The 26,875-nt window shown below is 48.5% G+C and overlaps 1 protein-coding gene across 1 annotated transcript in view; it reads left to right on the forward strand.

Moving 5' to 3' along the window:
* The first annotated feature begins 3,833 nt into the window (after positions 1–3,833).
* LOC139239049 (homeodomain-interacting protein kinase 4-like) overlaps positions 3,834–26,875 on the forward strand; it is a 68,912-nt gene continuing 45,870 nt past the window's right edge. Inside the window, exon 1 of the mRNA XM_070867554.1 lies at positions 3,834–4,350. Coding sequence (XP_070723655.1) covers positions 3,834–4,350 — 517 coding nt within the window. The remainder of the gene's footprint in view (positions 4,351–26,875) is intronic.

The raw sequence follows: 26,875 nt of genomic DNA on the forward strand, positions 1-26,875 counted from the left end.
ACTAGTGCCTCCACTTCATCCTGTAAGAAATTCTTGGTCCTTGCGCTGCGTTGCATCTTGTATTGCAGCTCCGATTTTTCCAATGAGAATTAAAGTTCTCACACACAACTGGCTCTTTAATAATGGCCGAATGCAGACCGGAAGCTGTACTGGGCGTGCGCGCCCATGGCAGTCACATCAAAAACGTCCTTTTGCTTTTCGCGCATATACAAAAGGGAGGGCATTGTTTTATTGGCGCAGACATTAGGCTCCACCCCCTGAAGCTACAAAACAGGCTGCGCAGCGCCAATTTCAAACAATAGAATGGGGGAACTTGCTGTTTAGTTTTTTGGAGTAGTCGGGGCCAAAAAAACAGGTGTAACTCTGGCAATATGCCAAAAAACGGCACTGGGGAAAATTGAGCCCATAATCTCTAACAATAACATCAGTATTATCCTCTCTCCCTCCTTTTCGGATGGGACTAATTATTGTTGGGTTCGTCCCAAGGTGGCATTCCCATCGCCGAACTCCCCAACATCAACATCCTGGGATTCACCATTGACCAGAAACTTAACTGGACCAACCACATAAATACTGTGGCGACAAGAGCTGGTCAGAGGCTGGGTATCCTGCGGTGAGTGTCTCACCTCCTGACTCCCCAAAGCCTTTCCATCATCTACAAGACACAAGTCAGGAGTGTGATGGAACACTCTCCACTTGCCTGGATGAGTGCAGCTCCAACACTCAAGAAGCTCGACACCATCCAGGACAAAGCAGCCCACTTGATCGGCACCTCATCCACCACCTTCAACACTCACTCCCTCCACCACCGGCGCACCGTGGCTGCAGTGTGCACCATCTACAAGACGCACTGCAGCAACTCGCCAAGGCTTCTTCGGCAGCACCTCCCAAACCCGTGACCTCTACCACCGAGAAGGACAAGGGCAGCAGGCGCATGGGAACACCACCACCTCCACGTTCCCCTCCAAGTCACACACCACCCTGACTTGGAAATATATCGCTGTTCCTTCATCGTCGCTGGGTCAAAATCCTGGAACTCCCTCCCTAACAGCACTGTGGGAGCACCTTCACCACACGGACTGCAGCGGTTCACCACCTTCTCAAGGGCAATTAGGGATGGGCAATAAATGCCGGCCTTGCCAGCGAGGCCCACATCCCAGGACCGAATTTTAAAAAATAGTAGCTTATCTAACTGGCCTGGTTATCCAATGTATGTCGTATGACTGAGCACTGGATTACACAGCCTGAAAGGACAGTGGAAGCAGCTGAATGATAGCTTTCAAAAGGGAATTGGGCCAATACTTGAAGTAGAAAGATTTGCAAGACTATGTGGAAGGAGCAGGGGAGTGGGACTAAGTGCTCTTTCAAAGAACCGGCACCGGCACAATGGGCTGAACGGCCTCCTTCTGCGATTCTATGAGCCTCATTCTGTCCTCACCTGACGTCCACACACACCCAGTTTCCGGGGTGGGTGGATAGCCAGTGATCAGGAGCAGGAACCTTGGCTGATTTTTCGCCTTCACTCACAAGATTGCTGAGGCCAGTTCAAAGACCCAGTGTCTGCACCCCCCTACCCCAGCCCCCGCTCAGATGAGCTCTCTCGACACGGACCTGGGATCAAACCTGGAACCCTCCTGTTCCTGGTGGGTCAGTCACACACTGGTTGCTTCAGTCATCAACTGAGCCACATGGAGAACTCCCATCAACATATCTCAAAGGTTCATTGACCCTTGAAGTTGATGTTTCTTTCCAACTGAGCCAGTTGTTGGATTGGATGCATGGGACAACAACAACAACGTGTATTTCTATAGCGCCTTTAACATGGTGAAACGTCACAAGGCGCTCCACAGGAGTATTATGTGATAACAAAAATTTGAACACCGAGCCGCATAAGTAGAGATTCCTAAAACAATTAACAAGCTGAAGGAATGAGACGTCACACTTATAATAGTTTAGTTTCTGGGCCAGAGAGGTTGATTGGCAGTCATTAACACTTAACACTTTGATAACAGGGTAACTACGCTGATAATTACTCGATTTGACTTTCTGCGGCGCGTTTAACGGGCAATTAGTGTTTAAATGCAGCAACTTCATAAAACTGACGGGGAGATTGATGGTGAGCTGCCAGTTTCCCAAGGCCAATGGCGGAGTGGCGAGAATCATCCAGCAATCTTGTAGCAATTTGCAATTCACTGGGTAGTTCTTCCTTGCCGCAAGTTGCTGGCCAATTTGCATATTAGTAACAGCATACTTTGTTCAGAAGCTGCTGGTGTCAGCTGTGGCTCAGTAGGTAGCACACCTTGCCTCTGAGGCAGAAGGTTGTGGGTTTAAGTCCCACTCCAGGGACTTGAGTACAAAAATCTAGGCTGACAGTCCAGTACAGTGCTGAGGGAGCGATGCATTGTTGGATGAGATATTAAACTGAAGCTCCATCTGCTCTCTCAGATGGACGTAAAAGATCCCATGCCACTGTTTTGAAAAAGAGAAGGGGAGTTATTCCCAGTGTCCTGGGCCAATATTTAACCCTCAATCAACCTGACAAAAACAGATGATCTGGTCATTATCACATTGCTGTTTGTGGGAGCTTGCTGTGCACAAATTGCCTGCCACCTTTCCTACATTACAACAGTGGCACAAGCTTTTGGTCTACAGGGTTGGAGTGATACCTGCCCTCCTGTATGGCTCAGAGCCGTGGACCATATACAGTAGACATCTCAAATCGCTGGAGAAATACCACCAACGATGTCTCCGCAAGATCCTGCAAATCCCCTGGGAGGACAGATGCACCAACGTCAGTGTTCTCGATCAGGCCAATATCTTCAGCATTGAAGCACTGACCACACTCGACCAGCTCCGTTGGGCGGGCCATATTGTTCGCATGCCCGACACAAGACTCCCAAAGCAAGTGCTCTACTCGGAACTGCTACACGGCAAGCGAGCCCCAGGTGGGCAGAGGAAACGTTACAGGGACACCCTCAAAGCCTCCCTGATAAAATGCAACATCCCCACCGACACCTGGGGATCCCTGGTCAAAGCCCGCCCAAAGTGGAGGGAGAGCATCCGAGAGGGCGCTGAGCACCTCGAGTCTCGTCGCCGAGAGCATGCAGAAAACAAACGCAGGCAGCGGAAAGAGCGTGCGGCAATCCAGTCCCACCCTCCCTTACCCTCAACCACTGTCTGTCCCACCTGTGACAGGGACTGTGGTTCCCGTATTGGACTGTACGGTCACCTGAGAACTCACTTTTGGAGTGGAAGCAAGTCTTCCACGATTCTGAGGGACTGCCTATGATGATGATGACACTCGAAATGTACTTCATTGGCTGTCAAGTGCTTTGAGTCGTCCAGTGGTTATGAAAGGCGCTATAGAAATGCAAATCTTTCTTTTCTTCTTTTCGTCTTTCAGCAAAATCTGGCCCATTAATACGTCGATCAACCTTCTTACCTCTGCAGCCTGTCTCGGTGGTAGGGCAGGAATGATCTGGTGAGCACGGCACTAACGCATGGAGTTAAGAAGTTTTGGATGTGCTAACCAGTATTGAGTATAAATGAAACTCAGGAGTGATTGTTTTTTGGAACGGTGCAGCTCTTAGTGGATACTTTGCGAGGTGAGGAGGGAACGCTGGCTAGCGATGACGTTGGAGGTGGAATCATTGCATTGTCGGTCGGGTACCTGTGCACATGTTCCTCGTGCTGTGAGACCCTCAGGTATCAAGCCCCTAGAACCTGGCTTGGTAACAATGGCCCCATTGTTAGGTCCTAAAGCTTCTATTGTTGGATACCAGTTGGCTGCTCTTCCAGTCAGGCAGAGGACGCAGGCCAGGGGATCCTTGAAGATGTCTGTCATCCATTCTGAAACAGACACTTACGACATTATTCAGATTTTGGGCAAGGGGACATTTGGCGAGGTGGCAAAGTGCTGGAAGAGGAGCACCGGCCATTTTGTTGCCATCAAGATCCTGAAAAGTGATTCCTACCGAGCCAGAATCATCAAAAACGAATTGAAAATGTTGCGTGTGCTGGGAGCAGTGGATCCTGACCAATACCACTTCATCCGGTTCTTTGAGTGCTTCCACGACGATGTCAAGTCATACTTGGTGTTCGAGCTGATGGAGCAGAACATATTTGAGTTCCAGAAGGAGAACAATTTTGCCCTCCTCCCAGCCAGACACATTCGGACTATTACCACCCAGGTCCTGAGGGCGCTCCAGAAGATGAAGGACCTGTCAATCATTCACGCCGACCTCAAACCAGAGAATATCATGATCATTGATCAGAAGCGATTCCCTTTCCGCGTGAAAGTGATCGATTTTGGATGCGCCAGCATATTTCATGAGGTGCGGTATGTGAAAGGTAGGAGTGCGTGCTGGTTCCCTGATTACTGGCCTTAGCCCGTGCTTTGAGTGGGCATTTGACGTGAATGGTAATCACGCCTGATGTACCAGCCTGGGCAGTGCCAACAGTGCACAGATCTGGGGAAGAATTTCCAAGTGCCTTACAACAACAACAGCAACAACTTGCATTTATATAGCGCTGCTAATGTAGTAAAACGCCCCAAGGCTTCACAGGAGTGCTCGCAAACAAAATTTTACACCAAGCCTCATAAGGAGACATTAGGACAGATGACAAGAGGTAGGTTTTAAAAAGCGCCTTAAAGGAGGAACGAGAGGCGGAGAGGTTTAGGGAGGGAATTCCAGAGTTCAGGGCCGCCAGTGGTGGAGCGATTAAAATTGGAGACGTGACCAGTATCGGAGGAGCACAGAGATCTCGGGGGGTTGTGGGGCTGGAGGAGATTACAGAGATAAGGAGGGGCGAGGCCAAGGAGGGATTTGAAAACAAGGATGAGAATTTTTAAATTATGCACTTTAAACAGGCTAAAATCAAAGCTCATCGCACCTCCTACTCTATCTACTTCTTTCCCACCATCTCAGTGCCCCTGCCTCCTCCAATCCAACGCCCTTTAAAGATCGAAACTTGGCATTACCTCAATACTATTGTTTGATATAGCTTGTCTTTTCTCTTCACCTCGGCCGTATTCTGCATGGCACACCTTGGCTAAGAAGAGGTCTAATAGAATTTTTTTTTACATTATGAGTGAATCAGGAAAGACAATTTCTTCTGGTTGAGCAGTTACTGATGAGAGGTCAATTTAAAATTGTGACTGAGTGCGCGAGAGTAGGACAAACTCTTTACACAAAGGTTATTGGAGCATGGGAATGCTTTGTGACTGAGAATGGTTGAGAGAGAATATTGCATTATTTGAATCAGAGCAAGGCACACGGCAATGGGGAGAGAGTGGGGCAGTGGGATTACCTATTGGATTGATACAGGGCTATGGGGAGAGAGCGAGGCAGTGGGATTAGTTTGGGATTGATACAGGGCTATGGGGAGAGAACGGGGCAGTGGGATTACCTATTGGATTGATATAGGGCTATAGAGAGAGAGTGGGGCAGTGGGATTAGTTTGGGATTGATACAGGGCTATGGGGAGAGAACGGGGCAGTGGGATTAGTTTGGGATTGGTACAGGGCTATGGGGATTGATAAAGGGCTATGGGGAGAGAGTGGGGCAGTGGGATTAGTATTGGATTGATACAGGGCTATGGGGAGAGAGCGGGGCAGTGGGATTACCTATTGGATTGATATAGGGCTATGGGGAGAGAGCTGGGCAGTGGGATTAGTTTGGGATTGATACAGGGCTATGGGGAGAGAGCGGGGCAATGGGATTAGTTTGGGATTGGTACAGGGCTATGGGGATTGATACAGGGCTATGGGGAGAGAGTGGGGCAGTGGGATTAGTATTGGATTGATACAGGGCTATGGGGAGAGAGTGGGGCAGTGGGATTAGTTTGGGGATGGATACAGGGCTATGCGGAGAGAGTGTAGCAGTGGGATTAGTTTGGGGATGGACACAGGGCTATGGGGAGAGAGCGGGGCAGTGGGATTAGTTTGGGATGGATACAGGGCTATGGGGAGAGAGTGGAGCAGTGGGATTAGTTTTGGATTGATACAGGGCTATGGGGAGAGAGTGGGGCAGTGGGATTAGTTTGGGGATGGATACAGGGCTATGCGGAGAGAGTGTAGCAGTGGGATTAGTTTGGGGATGGACACAGGGCTATGGGGAGAGAGCGGGGCAGTGGGATTAGTTTGGGATGGATACAGGGCTATGGGGAGAGAGTGGAGCAGTGGGATTAGTTTTGGATTGATACAGGGCTATGGGGAGAGAGTGGGGCAGTGGGATTAGTATTGAATGGATACAGGGCTATGAGGAGAGAGTGGGGCAGTGGGATTAGTTTGGGGATTGATACAGGGCTATGGGGAGAGAGTGCGGCACTGGGATTAGTTTGGGAATGTTTTCGCAAAAACACAGTCCAGATACAAAGTGCCAAATGGTCTCCCTCTGTGCTGTAAATGCCCACGGTTCCATGAATCTTACTGATGACTGGATGGACATGTTTGAACTGTTAATGCATGCAGTTTGACAGAGAGTGTTCAAATGTCTTGGACATGTGGCTAGAGTTTGCTCATTTTTTGAATGCTTAACGCCCTCTTAACGCCCATTTTGCCGCTGAAATGACGTACAACGCCCAGATATCGCCCAGTTAGCCACAAAATGGAAACTGATGGTCATTTTTCGGCACTTATTGCCGAGCGTTACTTTCCCCGTGTGCTGAACGCCGAGAAAAAATAATACCGCCCGCCCATTTTTTTGTCATAAAGAGCACATTTGCCGAAACTAACGGCCAGGAGATCGCCCACTGTCACTTTCACCACCTCGCACCCATATCGCCCACACTATCGCCCGCCCAAAAAACCGCCCAGAAGAAGTGGAACTGTTCTGAACTAAAGCCAGCAGTGTGGCTGTCATTTTTTAAATCGCAGGTCGCTTCATTCAAAAGGTCTGCTTCAACTTCGGAGGAGTTTGCATTGACTTTGGAGTTCTTCTCAGGTGAAATGACCATCTCAACAGACATATTTTCAGACTCTGGACTATTGGGGGTGTATTTTAGTGAGGAAATTATTGCTTCTGATCAATCGCTATTATACTTTTATTGCAATGGGGCCAGCCATTTCTCAGCCTGCATCGATTAACACACAGATGCTGCAGAGTGCAGATGGCTCAATGTGTGATGCACATCATTATGTCCCCAATTTAAGACGTGCAGGAATGAGGAGGAGGGCTAGACCATACACACCCCTCACGTACAAGGAAAAGAGGTCTTACCTTGACGTGTCCGAGCACACCTGCCTTCGGAGACTGCGCTTCCGCAAGGTGGTGATCAATGCAATATGTGAGCTCATCAGGCCACATATGCAGCCTGCCATCAGGACATCAGTGTCGGTCGAGGTCAATGTCACTGCAGCACTGTCTTTCTATGCGTCCGGATCCTTTCGGGCCTTCGTGGTCGAGATTTGCCCTCTGTCTCACCATGCCACCCATCGTTGCATAAGACAGGTCACGGAGGCCCTGTACACGAGAAGGATGGACTTTATCAGCTTCCCCATGACCACGGAGGCTCAGACTGACAGGGTTGGAGCATTCTACCACATTGCTAAATTCCCCAGGGTGCAGGGAGAAATACAGTGCACTCACATCACCATGCAGTCACTTTCTCAGGACCCGGAGCGTTTTCGTAACAGAAAAGGATTTCACTCCCTGAAGGTCCAACTAGTTGTCGACCACAACCAGATCATAATAACAGCCAAATGTCCGGGCACCTTCGCTGAGTCTCACATCCTGCGTGAGAGTGCTGTCTCTGACATCTTTAAGAGTCAACCACAAGGACAATGCTGGATGTTTGGTGATAACCGATATGGCCTACCCATCTCGCTGATGACCTCCCTGCGTAACACCCACATCGAGGCCGAGAAGCGATACAACCAGAGCCACAGAGACACACGCAATGTGGTCCAGAAAACAATAACTGTGCTTAAGCAGCGCTTCAGATGTCTGGACCACTCAGGAGGGGAGCTACAATACAACCTTGAGCAAGTAGGTAAATTTGTGGTCCTGCGCTCGCTGCTGCACAACCTGGCTATCAGGAGGGGCCAAGAATTGTCAGAAGGGACTGATGCTCCACCTCAGGAGAGAGAGGAAGAGGACGACGAGGGGCTGGACACTGACCTAGGGCCAGACAATGGAGACCTAGGGCTATGCAACCACGCCCACGACCCCCTCCAGACCGCAGGAAAGGGCCCGTGGTGGCTACATAGCTGCAAGACTCTTACGTAAGGAGCTGATATCTGAACGCTTTGCCTGAAAGAACGTTGGTGTGAGTGACAACACTGACACACTGCTGTGTGTGTGCAGCTCTGACATCAATGGTGCCCATCACCTTGGTGCCAGTTAAAGTTTACGTTGATTGAAGTTAAGTTTTATTTAACCTTTTCGTGTTAAGGAATCACCAATGTGTAACGGTCCAGTTATCTGAGACAATGCGCAAAAGGTTATGTTCAATAAAAAATTTTTTATACCAACATTGGTCTGAAATCATAAGTATCACAGGCAAAAACACCCAACCCCCGCCCACACCCTACTTTTTCCACCATTGACAGCAACCAAATGTTCAACATGCCCAGCAACACAGAATACAAAGGCAAAGCAGGAGCGTGGTCCCCAGCTCCCATACATTACAACAAATTGCATACACCCAGATGAAGATATAACACAGCCATCATCTGCGAACATGCACCTCACTTTCCTTCCCCCCTCCCCTTCTTCTCCCCACCTCTACCCCTTCCCCTCCTCGCTCCATGGCGCCTGGCTGAGGAGCTCCTCAGGCAGTGCCTCATTAGGGGGAGATGAAGATAGAGGCGGTGGTTGCACGGGTACGGGAGCAGGGGGTGCCGAGGGGCAACATTCTCTGATGCAGAAGCAGGATCTTGGTCCTTGCTCTCATCTGTCATTCGCAGTGGTGGTGCAGAACCTAGGGGTGAAGTGCCGTGCTCGGGGACCACTGGGAGGCCTGTGGCAGCAGTGTTCCTGGCTATCGCATCCAGGGCCTCTGCCATCCGTGGAATGTATGCGGTCATGGTGGCCAGCTGTCAGGATATGCCCCCCAATGCTTCAATGAGCTGGTCACCAATGTCTACAGTCCTCCTGGACAACTGTACCATCTCTCCGCTCTCATGTGGCGCTCGTGGACCAGACCTGCCGCGTCCACGAGGCCTCCACGGGGTCGGCGCCAGCCTGGGGACAAATGGGATGTCCTGTGACGAGGTGCTTGGGCCCGGTACCTCCAGAGTGGAGGCGGGAATGACTGGAGGAGCACTAGATGGCCTTGGGGTAGAATGGCTTCTGGAGCAGGTTCCTCGAAGTCCGCGCTCTCACCCAACGGATTGACAGGTGAGTATCGGAGCTCCTCAGCAGCAGATGTAGGATCATCTGGTGAGTCTGGCCCTGCGTCCCCACCTTCTGGCCTCTGTGGTCTTGCCTTGAGGACGCGCTGCTGGCTGAGCTGCAAAACACAAATGAGGTTATTAGAGGAGAAGGGGGTGCTAGAGTGACAAGGTGAGTCCAGCGCTACTCACAGCATATGCACGACAAAAGCACCACTGCTTTCAAAATCATCGCAGACATCACAGTTCATGACCATCAACACATTTGCATTGCAATGATTTTCATTAGGCCAGCATTATTTCCAGAGCAATTTTAGAAATCATCATCACATATGATTGTTCGGATATGAGTAGGTGTGGCATCTATTGACTTTACATCACGCAATGGTGTAAGCTTTACTCACGTGACATCACTTCAGAGTCTGCAGATGCATCCGTGGCTGTCTGGGTGTGCTACCCCACGAGTGTGAGCACCCGCTCCTCCATCTCAGTGATGTCGCTGGGACTGGTGGCCCCCCACCCGTTCGCCTCTGCACGGACCTCATCGTCGATAGCTTCTTCTGTAAAAGGTGACAGGACGACATGGCATGAGATCATTGTGTGATATCATTGCTAGGTACTGTCACAGAGACTGATACAACACATAACCGACAGATGTAATCATGCTTATTATAATAATTATCATTCTTTTCCTAAAGACATGCACCATGACCGTAGGCTTTGACAACATTCCCAGTAAAAGTGAAAGACCTCACATCTGCTGATAGTCACTCATGACTGTTACAAATCAAATTATATAATTGCATAAGTACATGTAAATCAATGTAATACTTACTCTTGAGGATCCCACAAGGTCGTTCCATCGTTTGCGGCACTGGTTGCCCTCACGCACCTCGTTGGTTGCCGACGAGACCACCTCTGCTATCTTGGCCCATATCTTCTGGCAGGCCTTTGGGGTGGGCTTTCCACGCCCTCCCTGGGTCAAATCACCCCAGAGTAACACGGCCTCCTGCAGGAGAGAGTCATTTGCCTCGTCTGAGAACCTCCTGGCTCTTTTGCGTCCTCCAATGTGCTCCTTTCCCACCTCACTGCTCTCTCCAGCATCAGTCTCCACAGCGTGCTGTGATGCCTCCTCCTCTCCCTCCATTGTAGGCCAAATTAGATCAAATATGTGGCTGGTAACAGCTACTTTTTGTTATGCTATTTGCTGCAAAGCTCTAAACTCTCCCTCCTTCCTCCCAAAGCAGTCACACCACACCCAGACACGCCTTTAGTCCCTCTCAGCTCCCTCTCTCTGCCTCCTCTTCTGCGCAGGTCATGATGACCCTTGACCTCCTGAATCGCAGGAATCAAGCAGTGCCATGCCGTTGCTAAGGACGGCAACACTTTACGGCAGAAGGTCAGCGAGATTTAACGCTACTGCCCATTTCATATCGCTCGCAGTTACGGCCAATTTCAAAAATGGAGACTAGGTGCTTTGAGAATGGGCGAAAAGTCGGCGATCTGAAAACCCATTTTTACCGTCCACGCCGGAAATAACGCCCATTTTTGGGCGATATGCACAAAAGTGTAAAATCTAGCCCATGATGTCTATGAATCCCAGGCTTGAGGGAAACATGTAGCAATTTTAAGTCATTATCGCTTTGTATACTTAAGTGTAAAAACTGATCTGCAGCCACACTTTTGAACTATAAAGGAAAATATTTTGCAATTTAGGGACTTCCTTGGCAATGTTCTCTGTAAGCTGCGCTTTGTTCTTGGTGGCCTGTTTTTTTCAGCGCATGGTCCCTTTAAATTTCTGGGCATGCGCGATATTTCCAATGTAAGAAGCTGCAAGTGGCCTGCGGGGGACCATACAGATTACTGCACTGCCGCACATTCAGGCACCTTAGAGGGAACATTGTTCCTTGAGGTCTTCGGCCTTCTCCCTGTCTCTTATGTGCACAGGGAATAATTCTTATGTATGTGCCATGAGAGACTGGTGACTGAATTTCCTGTTGGCAAACACAGGAAACTGGCAGAGGCCTGCTGGGGCGGGAAGATCAGATGAGGAGTCTCTCATTCTTGGTTGAATCCCACAGTACTTGCCACTCAGCCGACTGGATGGCCCGTTGGCTGGAATTGTCACCGTAGCTAAGGAACACTCTCAAACATAGCCCCAAAGTAATTAGGATTCAAAACCTTGTGGATTTGGGATTCTACCCCCGTTCCTGCCCCCCTCTTTGAGGGTAATCGCCCACTTTGTGCCCTCCCACCCCATGGCTCAGTTGGTAGACTGAGTCACTCCAGAGATTTCAGCACAAAAACCCAGGCTGACACTCCCAGTGCAGTGCTGAGGGAGTGCTGTACTGTCGGAAGTGCCGTCTTTCAGATGAGACGTTAAACCGAGGCCTTGTCTGCTCTCTCAGGTAGACGTAAAAGAACTCACGCTAACTATTTCGAAGAAGAGCAGCGGAGTTTCCACAGTGACGTGTGACGTGTGACAGTTCTGAAGGGGATTGACAGGGTAGATGGTATCTTGGCCTTTATTGCAAAGGGGATGGAGTATAAAAGCAAGGAAATCTTGCGACAGCTATACAAGGTATTGGTGAGGCCACACCTGGAATACTGTGTGCAGTTTTGGTTTCCATATTTACGAAAGGATATAGAAACATAGAAACATATAAAATAGGTGCAGGAGTAGGCCATTCGGCCCTTCGAGCCTGCACCACCATTCAATAAGATCATGGCTGATCATTCCCTCAGTACCCCTTTCCTGCTTTCTCTCCATACCCCTTGATCCCTTTCGCCGCAAGGGCCATATCTAACTCCCTCTTGAATATATCCAATGAACTGGCATCAACAACTCTCTGCGGCAGGGAATTCCACAGGTTAACAACTCTATGAGTGAAGAAGTTTCTCCTTATCTCAGTCCTAAATGGCCTACCACTTATCCTAAGACTGTGTCCCGTGGTTCTGGACTTCCCCATCATTGGGAACATTCTTCCCGCATCTAACCTGTCCAGTCCCGTCAGAATCTTGTAAGTTTCTATGAGATCCTCTCTCATCCTTCCAAACTCCAGTGAATACAGGCCCAGTTGATCCAGTCTCTCCTTATATGTCAGTCCCGCCATCCCGGGAATCAGTCTGGTTAACCTTCGCTGCACTCCCTCAATAGCAAGAACATCCTTCCTCAGATTAGGAGACCAAAACTGAACACAATATTCCAGGTGAGGCCTCACCAAGGCCCTGTACAACTGCAGTAAGACCTCCCTGCTCCGATACTCAAATCCCCTAGCCAACATACCATTTGCCTTCTTCACCGCCTGCTGTACCTGCATGCCAATTTTCAATGACTGATGAACCATGAATCATTGCACCTCCCCCTTTCCTATTCTGCCGCCATTCAGATAAGATTCTGTCTTCATGTTTTTGCCCCCAAAGCGGTTGACCTCACATTTATCCATATTATACTGCATCTGCCATGCATTTGCCCACTCACCTAACCTGTCCAAGTCACCCTGCAGCCTTTTAGCGTCCTCCTCACAGCTCACACCACCACCCAGCTGAGTGTCGAATGCAAACTTGGAGATATTACACTCAATTCCTTCATCTAAATCATTGATGTATATTGTAAATAGCTGAGGTCCCAGCACTGAGCCATGCGGTACTCCACTAGTCACTGCCTGCCATTCTGAAAAGGACCCGTTTATCCCGACTCTCTGCTTCCTGTCTGCCAACCAGTTCTCTATCCACGTCAGTATATTACCCCCAATATCATGTGCTTTGATTTTTCACACTGATCTCTTGTGTGGAACCTTGGCAAAAGCCTTTTGAAAGTCCAAATACACCACATCCACTGGTTCTCCCGTGTCCGCACTATTAGTTACATCCTCAAAAAATTCCAGAAGATTTGTCAAGCAGGATTTCCCTTTCATAAATCCATGCTGACTTGGACCGATCCTGTCACTGCTTTACAAATGGGCTGCTATTTCATCTTTAATAATTGATTCCAACATTTTTCCCACTACTGATGTCAGGCTAACCAATCTATAATTACCCGTTTTCTCTCTCCCTCCTTTTTTTAAACAGTGGTGTTACATTAGCTACCCTCCAGTCCGTAGGAACTGATCCACAGTCGACAGAATGTTGAAAAATTATCACCAATGCATCCACTATTTCTATGGCTACTTCCTTAAGTACTCTGGGATGCAGACTATCAGGCCCCGGGAATTTATCGGCCTTCAATCCCATCAATTTTTCTAACACAATTTCCCGCTTTATAAGGATATCCTTCAGTTCCTCCTTCTCACTAGACCCTCGGTCCCCTAGTATTTCCGGAAGATTATTTGTGCCTTCCTTCGTGAAAACAGAACCAAAGTATTTGTTTAACTGGTCCGCCATTTCTTTGTTCCCATTATAAATTCACCTGAATCTGACTGCAAGGGACCTACGTTTGTTTTCACTAATCTTTTTCTCTTCACATATCTATAGAAGCTTTTGCAGTCAGTTTTTATGTTCCCAGCAAGTTTCTTCTCATACTCTATTTTCCTCCTAATTATCTTTGTCCTCTGCTGTATTACAAAATTCTCCCAGTCCTCAGGTTTGCTGCTTTTTCTGGCCAATTTATATGCCTCTTCCTTGGATTTAACACTATCCTTAATTTCCCTTCTTAGCCACGGTTGGGCCACCTTCCCCGTTTTATTTTTACTCCAGACAGGGATGTACAATTGTTGAAGATCCGTGTGATCTTTAAATGTTTGCCATTGCCTATCTACTGTCAACCCTTTAAGTATCACTCGCCTGTCTATTCTAACCAATTCACATCTCATACCATCGAAGTGACCTTTCCCCAAGTTCAGGACCCTAGTTTCTGAATGAACTGTGTCACTCTCCATCTTAATAAAGAATTCTACCATATTATGGTCACTCTTCCCCAAGGGGCCTCGCACAACATTAGTCCTTTCTCATTACATATTACCCAGTCTGGGATGGCCAGCCCTCTATTTGGTTCCTCGACATATTGGTCTAGAAAACCATCCCTAATACACTCCAGGAAATCCTCTTCCACCGTATTGCTACCAGTTTGGTTAGCCCAGTCACTATGTAGATTAAAGTCGCCCATGATAACTGTTGTACCTTTATTGCACGCATCCCTAATTTCTTGTTTGATGCTGTCCCCATCCTCATTACTACTGTTTGTTGTTTTGCACACAACACCCACTAGTGTTTTCTGCCCTTTGGTATTCCGTAGTTTCATCCATACAGATTCCACATCATCCAAGCTAATGTCCTTCCTTATGATTGCATTAATTTACTCTTTAAGCTGCAACGCTACCCCATCTCTTTTTCCTTTTTGTCTATCCTTCCTAAATGTTGAATACCCCTGGATGTTGAGTTCCCAGCCTTGGTCACCCTGGAGCCATGTCTCCGTGATGCCAATTACATCATATCTGTTAACTGCTATCTGCGCAGTTAATTCATCCACCTTATTCTGAATACTCCTCGCATTGAGGCACAGAACCTTCAGGCTTGTCTTTTTAACACACTTTGCCCTGTAGGATTTTGCTGTAATGTGGCCCTTTTTGCTTTTTGCCTTGGGTTTCTCTGCCCTTCACTTTTACTTTTCTTCTTTCTATCTTTTTCTTCTGCCCCCCTGCATAGGTTCCCATCCCCCTGCCATATTCATTTACCCACTCCCCAACAGCACTAGCAAACACTCCCCCTAGGACATTGGTTCCGGTCCTGTCCAGGTGCAGACCTTCCGGTTTGTACTGGTCCCACCTCCCCCAGAACCAGTTCCAGTGTCCCAGAAATTTGAATCCCTCCCTGCTGCACCACTCCTCAAGCCACGTATTCATCTGAGCTATCCTGCGATTCCTATTCTGACTAGCACGTGGCAGTGGTAGCAATCCTGAGATTACTACTTTTGAGGTCCTACTTTTTAATTTAGTTCCTAGCTCACTAAATTTGTCTTGTAGGACCTTATCCCATTTTTAACCTATATCATTGGTACCTATATGCACCATGACAACTGGCTGTTTACCCTCCCCCTTCAAAATGTCCTGCACCCATTCCGAGACATCCTTGACCCTTGCACCAGGGAGGCAACATACCATCCTGGAGTCTCGGTTGTGGCCGCAGAAACGTCTATCTATTCCCCTTACAATAGAATCCCCTACCACTATAGCTCTCCTACTCTTTTTCCTGCCCTCCTGTGCAGCAGAGCCACCCATGGTGCCATGGACTTGGCTGCTGCCCTCCCCTGATGAGTCATCCCCCTCAACAGTACCCAAAGCGGTGTATCTGTTTTGCAGGGGAATGACCGCAGGGGACCCCTGCACTACCTTCCTTCCACTGCTCTTCCTGTTGGTCACCCATCCCCTATCTGGCTGTGTTACCTTTACCTGCGGTAAGACCAAGTCACTAAACATGCTATTCACGTCATTCTCAGCATCGTGGATGCTCCAGAGTGAATCCACCTGCAGCTGCAGTGCCGCAATGCGGTCTGTCAGGAGCTGCAGCCGGATACACTTCCCGCATATGTAGTCGTCAGGGACACCAGAAGCATCCCTGACTTCCCACATAGTACAAGAGGAGCATAACATATGTCCGAGGTCTCCTGCCATAACTTAACCCCTAGATTAACTTAATTTGACAACAATAATGCTAAAGGTTACTTACTGATAAAGAAAAGAAGAAAAAAAAACTACTCACCAATCACCAGCCAATCATTTACCCCCTTGGCTGTGACGTCACAGTTTGATTTATTTCTACTTTTATTTTGCCTTCTCTCCCTGCTGCAACTGCACCAGCTGGGCCTTTATAGGCCGCTCCGACATCCCCGAACCTCTTGCCGTGACGTCACACTTAGTTTTCTTTACCTCCCAGGTCAGGGAGTCAGCACTAGTGGGGAAAACAATGCAACACCTCCTGCTCCCACTTACCAAATTCTTACCTTTGCACTCTGACCTGCCACTGCACTTTGAGCAAGACTGCACCAAGTCCCCTCTTTTTATACTGTTCCTGCCTGACTTGCTTTGGCAGTTCAGAAAAGGTTAACTAGGTTGATTCCGGGGATGAGGGGTTTGACTTATGAGGAAAGGTTGAGTAGGTTGGGCCTCTACTCATTGGAAATCAGAAGAATGAGAGGTGATCTTTGTCATGTATGTAACCAGGCTACTTTACAAGGCGGATGGACCAGAAGAGGGGTCTGTGAGGCAGGATGACTCTTGGGGCAAATCAATGGATGCTGAAGTTCAGCGGGTTCATATGGCAAACATTCACAGCTCATATACCAAAACGCCACCAATGGTGATGAAGGTTTTATTAAACGGCATCCCTGTACGCATGGAGCTGGACACGGGGGCCAGCCAGTCACTCATGAGTGTTCAACAATTCGAAAAGCTATGACCACTCAAAGCCAGTAGACCCAAACTAGAACGCATTGAGACACAACTATGGACGTATACCAAAGAAATCATTCCAGTACTAGGCAGTGCAATGTTGGCAGTCACACACAATGGATCAGTGAACCGGCTGCCACTCTGGATTGTCCCGGGCAATGGTCCCGCATGTTGGCGAGGAGCTGGTTAGCTGAGATGAACTGGAAATGGAGGGATGGCGCACAATGTCATCTGTGGAGCGAAGTTCGTGCTCACAAGTCCTACAACAATTTGAGTCACTATTCCAAACTGGCGTCGGGATGTTCAAAGGTACCAAAGTAGTGATATGCATCACCCCAGATGCCAGACCAGTGCACCACAAAGCTAGAGCGGTGCCGTATGTGATGAGAGAGAAAATTGAGAGCGAATTGGGCTGTTTGCTGAGAGAGGGCATCATCTCGCCCGCTGAATTCAGCGACTGGGCGAGCCCCATCATTTCCGTCCTAAAATCGGATGGTTCTGGCAGGATCTGTGGCGACTACAATCAATCGGGTGTCCCTACAAGACCAATACCCGCTCCCGAGAGCGGAGGATCTTTTCGCCACGCTGGCAGATGGCAAGCTGTTTACCAAGTTGGATCTCACTTCAGTCTACATGACCCAAGAACTGACCGACGAATCTAAACTACTGACCACCATCACTACGCACAAGGAACTGTTCGTTTACAACAGGTGCCCGTTTGGCATTCGATCAGCGGCCGCGATTTTTCAAAGAAACATGGAAAGCCTGCTCAAATCCATTCCTGGAACGATCGTATTTCAGGATGACATCACGGGTCGTGACACCGAGGAACGCCTCCACAACCTGGAGGAGGTGCTACGCCGACTGGACCGGGTAGGCCTGCGACTCAAGAAGTCTAAATGTGTGTTTTTGACTCCTAAGGTTGAGTTCCTGGGCAGGAGGGTTGTTGCAGATGGGATTCGGCCCACCAAATCCATAATGGCCCATGTTTCGCGAGCTACGAATTCCAGGAGTTCATGTCGGGCAATGGCATCAACCATGTCAGGACAGCACCATTCAAGCTGGCCTCCAATGGCCAGGCGGAATGTGCGGTCCAAATCATTAAACAAGGCATGCTCAGGATTCAAGGACCCTCCCTTCAATGCGGCCTTTCGTGCCTCCTGCTGGCCTATCGGTCCCGACTGTACTCGCTTGCGGGGGTCCCGCCCGCTGAGCTACTTATGAAACGAACACTCAAAACTCGGTTGTCCCTCATTCACCCAGTCCTGACCAACATAGTTGAGGGCAAGCGCCAGTCCCAAAATGAGTACCATGACCGAAATTCAAGGGAGAGATGTATAGAAATAAATTACCCCGTATTTGTCCTCAATCATGCCGTGGGGCCCAAATGGCTTGAGGGTACTGTAATAGACAAAGAGGGGAACAGGGTCATCATGGTTAAACTTAACAATGGCAGATATGCCGTAAGCACCTGGACCAAGTAAAAAAAAATGGACACTGAGGAACCCGAGGAAGATCATGACCACCGCCAGTGAACGAGCAACAAGAACATTCAGCAGCATGTACAGTCCTGGCGGTCAGCCCGGACAGGCCGAATCACCACAGGTGACAGACACTCATGCCAAGGCTCAACAATCAGAGCCCCAACTGCGGCGCTCCACGAGGGAGCATAGACCACCTGAAAAACTTAACCTATGATCCCAATAAGACTTTGGGGGGGGTGGGGTGGAGGTGATGTCATGTATGTAACCTCTATGTAATACCACTGCAATACTGTATATACTTAAGCAATGCACACCTTGACCACAGGGGGTGAACTTGTGGGAGACACTCCTTACCTGGTCATCCAGGTATATAAAGGAAGGTCCCACGCAGGGTCATCACTTCTTGGTCCTGTGAATAAAGGTTCAGGTCGTAAGGTGACCTTGTCCATAGAATGTGCCTCGTGTGGGTTTTGTGCCATTGAGTAAGGACATTACAATCTTATCGAGACATCTAAGATTATGAGCGGGCTTGACAAGGTGGATGCAGAGAGGATGTTTCCACTGATGGGGGAGACTAGAACTAGAGGGCATGATCTTAGAATAAGGGGCCGCCCATTTAAAACAGAGATTTCTTCTCTCAGAGAGTTGTAAATTTGTGGAATTTGCTGTCTCAAAGAACTGTGCAAGCTGGGTCATTGAATAAATTTAAGACAGAAATAGACAGTTTCTTAACCGATAAGGGGTTATGGGGAGCGGGCGGGGAAGTGGAGCTGAGTCTATGATCAGATCAGCCATGATCTTATTGAATGGCAGAGCAGGCTCGAGGGGCTGTATGGCCTGCTCCTATTTTTTATGTTCTTATGCTGAGAGGATGTTTCCCGTGGCTACAGAGTCTTGAACCAGAGGTCACAGTCTCAGTGTAAGGGGAAGGCCATTTAAGACTGAGATGAGGAGGAATTTCTTCACTCAGGCAGTTGTGAATCTTTGGAATTCTCTCCCCAGGTTGCTGTGGATGCCGAGTCTCTGAATATATTCAAGGCTGAGATAGATAGATTTTTGGATTCATGGAAAATCAAGGGATATGGAGATCGGGCGGGAAAGTGGAGTTGAGGTCGATGATCAGCCATGATCTTATTGAATGGTGGAGCAGGCTCGAGGGGCCTTATGACCCACTCCTGTTCCTAATTCTTATGTTCTTATAAGGAACAGGAGTAGGCCATACGGTCCCTCGAGCCTGCTCTTCCATTTAATACGATCATGGCTGATCTTAGTTTGATCTTCTGTTCTTAGTTTGACTTGTGACAGTTTGCCGAGTGACCCCCTCACCCACTAGCCCCCTCCTCCCCACAGCAGGTGCTGTATCAGCACCATAAGTGGGCCTGGAACCAGATCACTCAACAAATACTGCAAACAATGGATGGGCTGCCCAGGCACACCTCGTCCTGTGGAGCAGGATCAGGAATGATTCATTGTCTGAGACCGAGCTGAGAAGGATCGCAGGAATCAAGGAATGTCCTTGCTTTATGAACAATCAGCCTAGTTTGTGCAAAGTGCAAATCTTGCTTAGTTGCGTTGCTGCTAATCTGACCACATCTATATCGGTAAATAAGTTGTGACAGTGTATAAAGTAGCCTAGATCTGTGTTATTTATCTGACTCCCGAGCTAATAGAAGAATTATGGTGTGATTTACCACAATTCAAGGTTGACCCGGAGCCCACTGAATCTTGCAACATAAGGCTTGTTGCCATAATGAGCGTGAGCATCCAGCAATTTTTTAATTTATTCGCTCCTGGGACGTGGGCATCACAGGCAAGGCAGGCATTTATTGCCCATCCCTAACTCCTCTTGAGAAGGTGGTGGTGAGCTGCCTTCTTGAACCACTGCAGTCCGTGTGGTGAAGGTATTCCCACAGTGCTGACTTTGTTGTAGCAAGTTGGCACATTTCAGAGGGCAGATAAAAATCAACCACATTGCTGTGGGTCTGGAGTCACATATCAGCCAGACCGGATAAGGGTAGCAGATTTCCTTCCCTAAAGGACATTAGTGAACCAGATGGGTTTTTGCAACAACCCAGTAGTTTCATGGTCACTATTACTGACACTCACTTTTGTAATTCCAGATTTGTTTAATTAACTGAATTTAAATTCCCCAGCTGCCATGGTGAGATTTGAACTCATGTCCAGGTCTCTGGATTACTGGTCCTGCAACATAACCACTATGCTACCATACCCCTAATTACACTATCCATAGGCAGCTTGTCTCTAGGGTGCTTGGAATAGATGTGTGGGCCCCTGGTGCTACAGGGAGGAAATTCAATGCCTGGTTTCATCTCCCCTCTGGTTTGCTCACATGGATGCACACAACAGTACCCTACCTTGGTGTCCTGTTCGATGCTGAGCACAGGTTCAAGCTGACCATCTCCATCTGTATCTCACCCTCCTCCTTCACCTGCACCTCCGATTTATCCAAATATTTCCTCACTGCCCTCCCGCTCTCCACCCGACACAACCACCAACTCATCTAGATCTCTGTGCACCCTGTCCCTTACAGTGTCAGCTGTGGCTCAGTGGGCAGCACTCTCGCCTCTGAGTCATAAGGTTGTGGGTTCACAGTCCCACTCCAGAGACTTGAGCACAAAATAATCTAGGCTGACACTCCAGTGCAATACTGAGGGAGCTCTACACTGTCGGAGGTGCCGACTTTCAGATGAGATGTTAAACCGAGGCCCCATCTGCTCTTTCAAGTGGATGTAAAAGATCCCATGGCACTATTTTGAAGAAGAGCAGGGGAGTTATCCCCGGTGTCCTGGGGCCAATATTTACCCCTCAATCAACATTATAAAAAAACTGATTATCTGGTCATTATCATGTTGCTGTTAGTGAGTGCAACCTGGCTGCTGTGTTTCCTACATTACGACAGTGACTACACTCCAAAAGTACTTCATTGGCTGTAAAGCACTTTGAGATGTCCGGTGGTCATGAAAGGTGCTATATAAATGCAAGTCTTTCTTTCTTTCTCACAGAGGAGCTGAATGGCCTCCTCCTATTCTTCTTCCAATGGGACCATTTGGTCTCATTATTCCAGAATATCAACCGAACGGGCTTCCCACTGCAGCATTGTTATATATGTGGACTTGTATTTACTCTGTACAGCCACAAGAGGGCTCATTCCCTGGAGTCCCATAATCCCTTGGGAGCACAGGTATTTAAGAAGGCTTCACAGGTTGGAGAGGCACTCTGGAGGCCTGCAATAAAAGACTCAGGTCACACTTTACTTTCAGCTCACAGTGGTCAGTCTGACTCTTTCTCCATACACAACAACTGGTGACGAGATACAGATAGTGAACCCAAAGATGCAGAGAACAGTGGGCATCCTGGAGAAATTTTCGGTGGAAGATGACTGGGAAAATTTTGTGGAGCGATTCGACCAATACTTTGTGGCCAACGAGCTAGATGGGGAAGAAAGCGCTACCAAACGAAGGGCGATCCTCCTCACCATCTGTGGGGCACCAACGTATGGCCTCATGAAGAATCTACTCACTCCAGCGAAACGGTTTGTGCACACTGGTCCAAGAGCATTTGAACCCGAAGGAAAGCGTTCTGATGGCGAGGTACCGGTTCTACACCTACAAGAGGTCTGAAGGCCAGGAAGTGGCGAGTTATGTCGCTGAGCTAAGACGCCTTGCAGGACATTGTGAATTTGAAGGACATTTGGAGCACATGTTCAGAGACTTTTTCGTACTTGGCACTGGCCACAAAATCATGCTTCACAAACTTTTGACTGTAGAGACCCCAACCTTGAGTAAGGCCATAGCGATAGCCCAGGCGTTCATTGCCACCAGTGACAATACGAAGCAAATCTCTCAGCACACAAGTGCTGCTACAAGCACTGTGAACAAAGTGATGTTGTTTTTGAATCATAACGTACAGGGCAGGTCACACATACCTGCAGCTGCACATCCGCAGATGACTCCGAGTCCACTATTAAGGGTGATGAATGCAAGGCTATTAACACCTTGTTGGTGCTGCGGGGGTGATCATCGTCTCCATTCATGCCGATTCAAAGAGTGTTTTTGCAAGGACTGTGGAACAATGGGACACCTCCAACGAGTGTGCAGCCGAGCTGCTAAGCCTGTTAAACCTGCAAACCACCATGTTGCAGAGGAGGACAGATCCACGGAGGATCACGATGAACCAGAGCCTCAGATAGAGCAGGCAGAGGTGCATGGGGTGCACACATTCACCACGAATTGTCCCCTGATAATGCTGAATGTTGAACTAAATGGACTCCCGGTGTCAATGGAGCTGGACACGGGCGCGAGCCAGTCCATCATGGGTAAAAGACTTTCGAAAGGTTGTGGTGCAACAAGGCCTCAAGACCAGTCTTAACTCCAGTTCGCATGAAGCTAAGAACTTACACTAAAGAACTGATTCCTGTAATTAGCAGTGCTACTGAAAAGGTCTCATATGATGGAGCGGTGCACAAGCTACCCACTCTGGGAGGTACTGGGCGATGGTCCCACGCTGCTCAGCAGGAGCTGGCTGGGAAAGATACACTGGAACTGGGATGACGTCCGAGCGCTATCGCCCGCTGGCGACACTTCGTGTGCCCAGGTCTTAAACAAATTTCTTTCGCTGTTCGAACCAGGCATCGGGAAATTCCAAGGAGCAAAAGTGCAGATCCACCTAATACTGGGGGCGCGACCCATCACAAGGCGAGAGCAGTACCGTACATGATGAGAGAAAGAGTAGAGATCGAGCTCGACTGCTTGCAAAGCGAGGGCATCATTTCACCTATCGAGTTCAGCGAGTGGGCCAGTCCTATTGTCCCAGTTCTCAAGGGAGACGGCACCGTCAGAATCTGTGGCGATTACAAAGTAACTATCAATCGTTTCTCCCTGCAGGACCAATACCCACTACCAAAGGCCAACGACCTCTTAGCAACACTAGGGGGAGGAAAGATGTTCACAAAGCTGGATCTGACTTCAGCCAACATGACGCAGGAACTGGAGGAATCATCGAAGGCCCTCACCTGCATCAACACGCACAAAGGTCTTTTTGTTTATAACAGATGCCCGTTTGGAATCCGATCAGCGGCGGCGATATTCCAGAGAAATATGGAAAGTTTACTGAAGTCGACCCGCACACCGTGGTCTTCCAGGACGACATTTTGGTCACAGGTCGGAACACAGTCGAGCACCTGCAGAACCTGGAGGAGGTTCTTAGTCGACTCAACCGCGTGGGGCTCAGGTTAAAATGCTCCAAGTGCGTTTTCCTGGCACCTGAAGTGGAGTTCTTGAGAAGGAGGATTGCGGCGGACGGCATCAGGCCCACCAACGTGAAGACGGAGGCAATCGAGAACGCACCGAGGCCACAAGACATGACAGAGCTGTGGTCGTTTCTGGGACTCTTGAACTACTTTGGAAACTTCTTACCGGGTCTCAGCACACTGCTAGAACCATTACATGTCTTACTATGAAAAGGGGGCGAATGGGTTTGGGGTAAAAGCCAAGAAAATGCCTTTGTAAAAGTGAGAAAATTGTTATGCTCAAACAAATTACTTGTGTTGTATGATCCATGTAAGTGTTTGGTACTAGCATGTGATGCGTCGTCATATGGCGTCGGGTGTGTATTGCAACAAGCCAATGATTTCGGGAAACTGCAACTGGTTGCTTATGCATCCAGGAGTCTGTCTAAGCCTGAGAGAGCCTGCAGCATGATTGAAAAAGAAGCGTTAGTGTGTGTCTATGGGGTAAAGAAAATGCATCAACACCTATTTGGGCTAAAATTCGAATTGGAAACTGACCATAAGCCATTTATAGCCCTGTTTTCCGAGAGTAAAGGGATCAATACCAACACAACGGCCCACATCCAGAGATGGGGGCTCACGTTGTCCGCATACAACTACACCATCCGCCACAGGCCAGGCACAGAAAACTGCGCTGATGCTCTCAGTAAGCTGCCATTGCCCACCACGGGGGTGGAAATGGCGCAGCCTGCAGATCTAGCCAGGGTTATCGTTTGAGAGTGAGCAATCACCCGTCACTGTCCAGCAGATGAAAACTTGGACAATCCAGGACCCCTTATTATCTCTAGTCAAAAGCTATGTGCTCCAGGGCAGCTGGTCAAGTGTCCCAGTGGAAATGCAGGAAGAGATAAAGCCATTCCAGCGGTACAAAGATGAAATGTCCATACAGGCAGACTGCCTTCTGTGGGGCAATCGAGTAGTGGTCCCCAAGAAGGGCAGAGGCACCTTCATCAATAACTTCCACAGTACCAACCCAGGCATCGTAATGATGAAAGCGATAGCCAGATCCCATGTGTGGTGGCCCGGTATCGATGCGGACTTTGAGTCCTGCTTTCACAGATGTAATACATGCTCGCAGTTAAGCAATGTACCCAGGGAGGCGCCGCTAAGTTTATGGTCTTGGCCCTCCAAACCGTGGTCTAAGGTACACATCGACTATGCAGGCCCGTTCTTGGGTAAAATGTTCCTTGTGGTTGTAGACGCGTACTCCAAGTGAATTGAATGTGAGATAATGTTTGCAAGCACGTCCGCTGCCATTACTGAAAGCCTGCGGGCCATGTTTGCCACTCATGGCTTACCCAATGTCCTGCTTAGCTACCGCACGAGACCCCACTCGCTCACACTGGGATCCCACCTGCTGAACTGCTCATGAAAAGAGCACTTAAGACAAGGCTCTCGTTAGTTCACCCTGATCTACATGAACAGGTAGAGAGCAGGCGGCTTCAACAAAGTGCATAGCATGATAGCACAAATGTGTCACGCGAGATTGAAATCAATGATCCTGTATTTGTAGTAAATTATGGACAAGGTCCCAAGTGGCTTCCCGGCACTGTCGTGGCCAAAGAGGGGAGCAGGGTGTTTCGGGTCAAACTTTCAAATGGATTCATTCACCGGAAACACTTGGACCAAATCAAACTCAGATTCAAGGACTATCCTGAGCGACCCACCTTGGACCCTACCGTTTTTGATCCCCCAACATACACACCAGTGGCAACCGACACCACGGTTGACCACGAAGCATAACCCATCATCCACAGCAGCCCAGCAGGGCCCAACACACCAGGCAGCCCAGCAAAGCCATACATAGAAACATAGAACGTAGAAAATAGGTGCAGGAGTAGGCCACTCCGCCCTTCGAGCCTGCACCACCATTCAATAAGATCATGGGTGATCATTCACCTCAGTACCCCTTTCCTGCTTTGTCTCCATACCCCTTGATCCCTTTAGCCGTAAGGGCCATATCTAACTCATCTAACTCCCTCTTGAATATATCCAATGTACTGGCATCAATAACTCTCTGTGGTAGGGAATTCCACAGGTTAACAACTCTCTGAGTGAAGACGTTTCTCCTCATCTCGGTCCTAAATGGCTTATCCCTTATCCTTAGACTATGTCCCCTGGTTCTGGACTTCCCCAACATCGGGAACATTCTTCCTGCATCTAACCTGTCCAGTCCCGTCAGAATTTTATGTTTCTATGAGACCCCTCTCATCCTACTAAACTCCAGTGAATACAGGCCCAGTCGATCCAGTCTCTTCTCATATGTCAGTCCTGCCATCCAGGGAATCAGTCTGTTGAACCTTCGCTGCACTTCCTCAATAGCAAGAATGTCCTTCCTCAGATTAGGAGACAAAAATTGAACACAATATTCCAGGTGAGGCCTCACTAAGGCCCTGTACAACTGCAGTAAGACCTCCCTGCTCCTATACTCAAATCCCCTAGCTATGAAGGCCAACATACCATTTGCCTTCTTCACCGCCTGCTGTACCTGCATGCGAACTTTCAATGACTGATGAACCATGACACCCAGGTCTCATTGCACCTCCCCTTTTCCTAATCTGCCACCATTCAGATAATATTCTGCCTTTGTGTTTTTGGCACCAAAGTGGATAACCTCACATTATCCACATTTTTCTGCATCTGCCACGCATTTGCTCACTCACCTAACCTGTCCAAGTCACCCTGCAGCCTTTTAGCATCCTCCTCACAGCTCACACCGCCACCTAGCTTAGTGTCATCTGCAAACTTGGAGATATTACACTCAATTCCCTCATCCAAATCATTAATGTATATTGTAAATAGCTGGGGTTCCAGCACTGAGCTCTGCTGCACCCCACTAGTCACTGCCTGCCATTCTATAAAGGATCCGTTTATCCCAACTCTCTGCTTCCTGTCTCCCAACCAATTCTCTATCCACATCAGTACATTAACCCCAGTACCATGTGCTTTAATTTTGCACACCAATCTCTTGTGTGAGACCTTGTCAAAAGACTTTTGAAAGTCCAAATACACCACATCCACTGGTTCTCCCTTGTCCACTCTACTAGTTACATCCTCAAAAAATTCCAGAAGATTCGTCAAGCATGATTTCCCTTTCATAAATCCATGCTGACTTGATCCAATCCTGTCACTGCTTTCCAAATGCGCTGCTATTTCATCCTTAATGATTGATTCCAACATTTTCCCCACTACTGATGTCAGGCTAACCGGTCTATAATTACCCGCTTTCTCTCTCCCTCCTTTCTTAAAAAGTGGAATTACATTAGCTACCCTCCAGTCCATAGGAACTGATCCAGAGTCGATAGAATGTTGGAAAATGATCACCAATGTATCCACTATTTCTAGGGCCACTTCCTTAACTTCT

Source organism: Pristiophorus japonicus, chromosome 26 (assembly GCF_044704955.1).
Source record: "Pristiophorus japonicus isolate sPriJap1 chromosome 26, sPriJap1.hap1, whole genome shotgun sequence".
Taxonomy (NCBI): Eukaryota; Metazoa; Chordata; class Chondrichthyes; family Pristiophoridae; genus Pristiophorus; species Pristiophorus japonicus.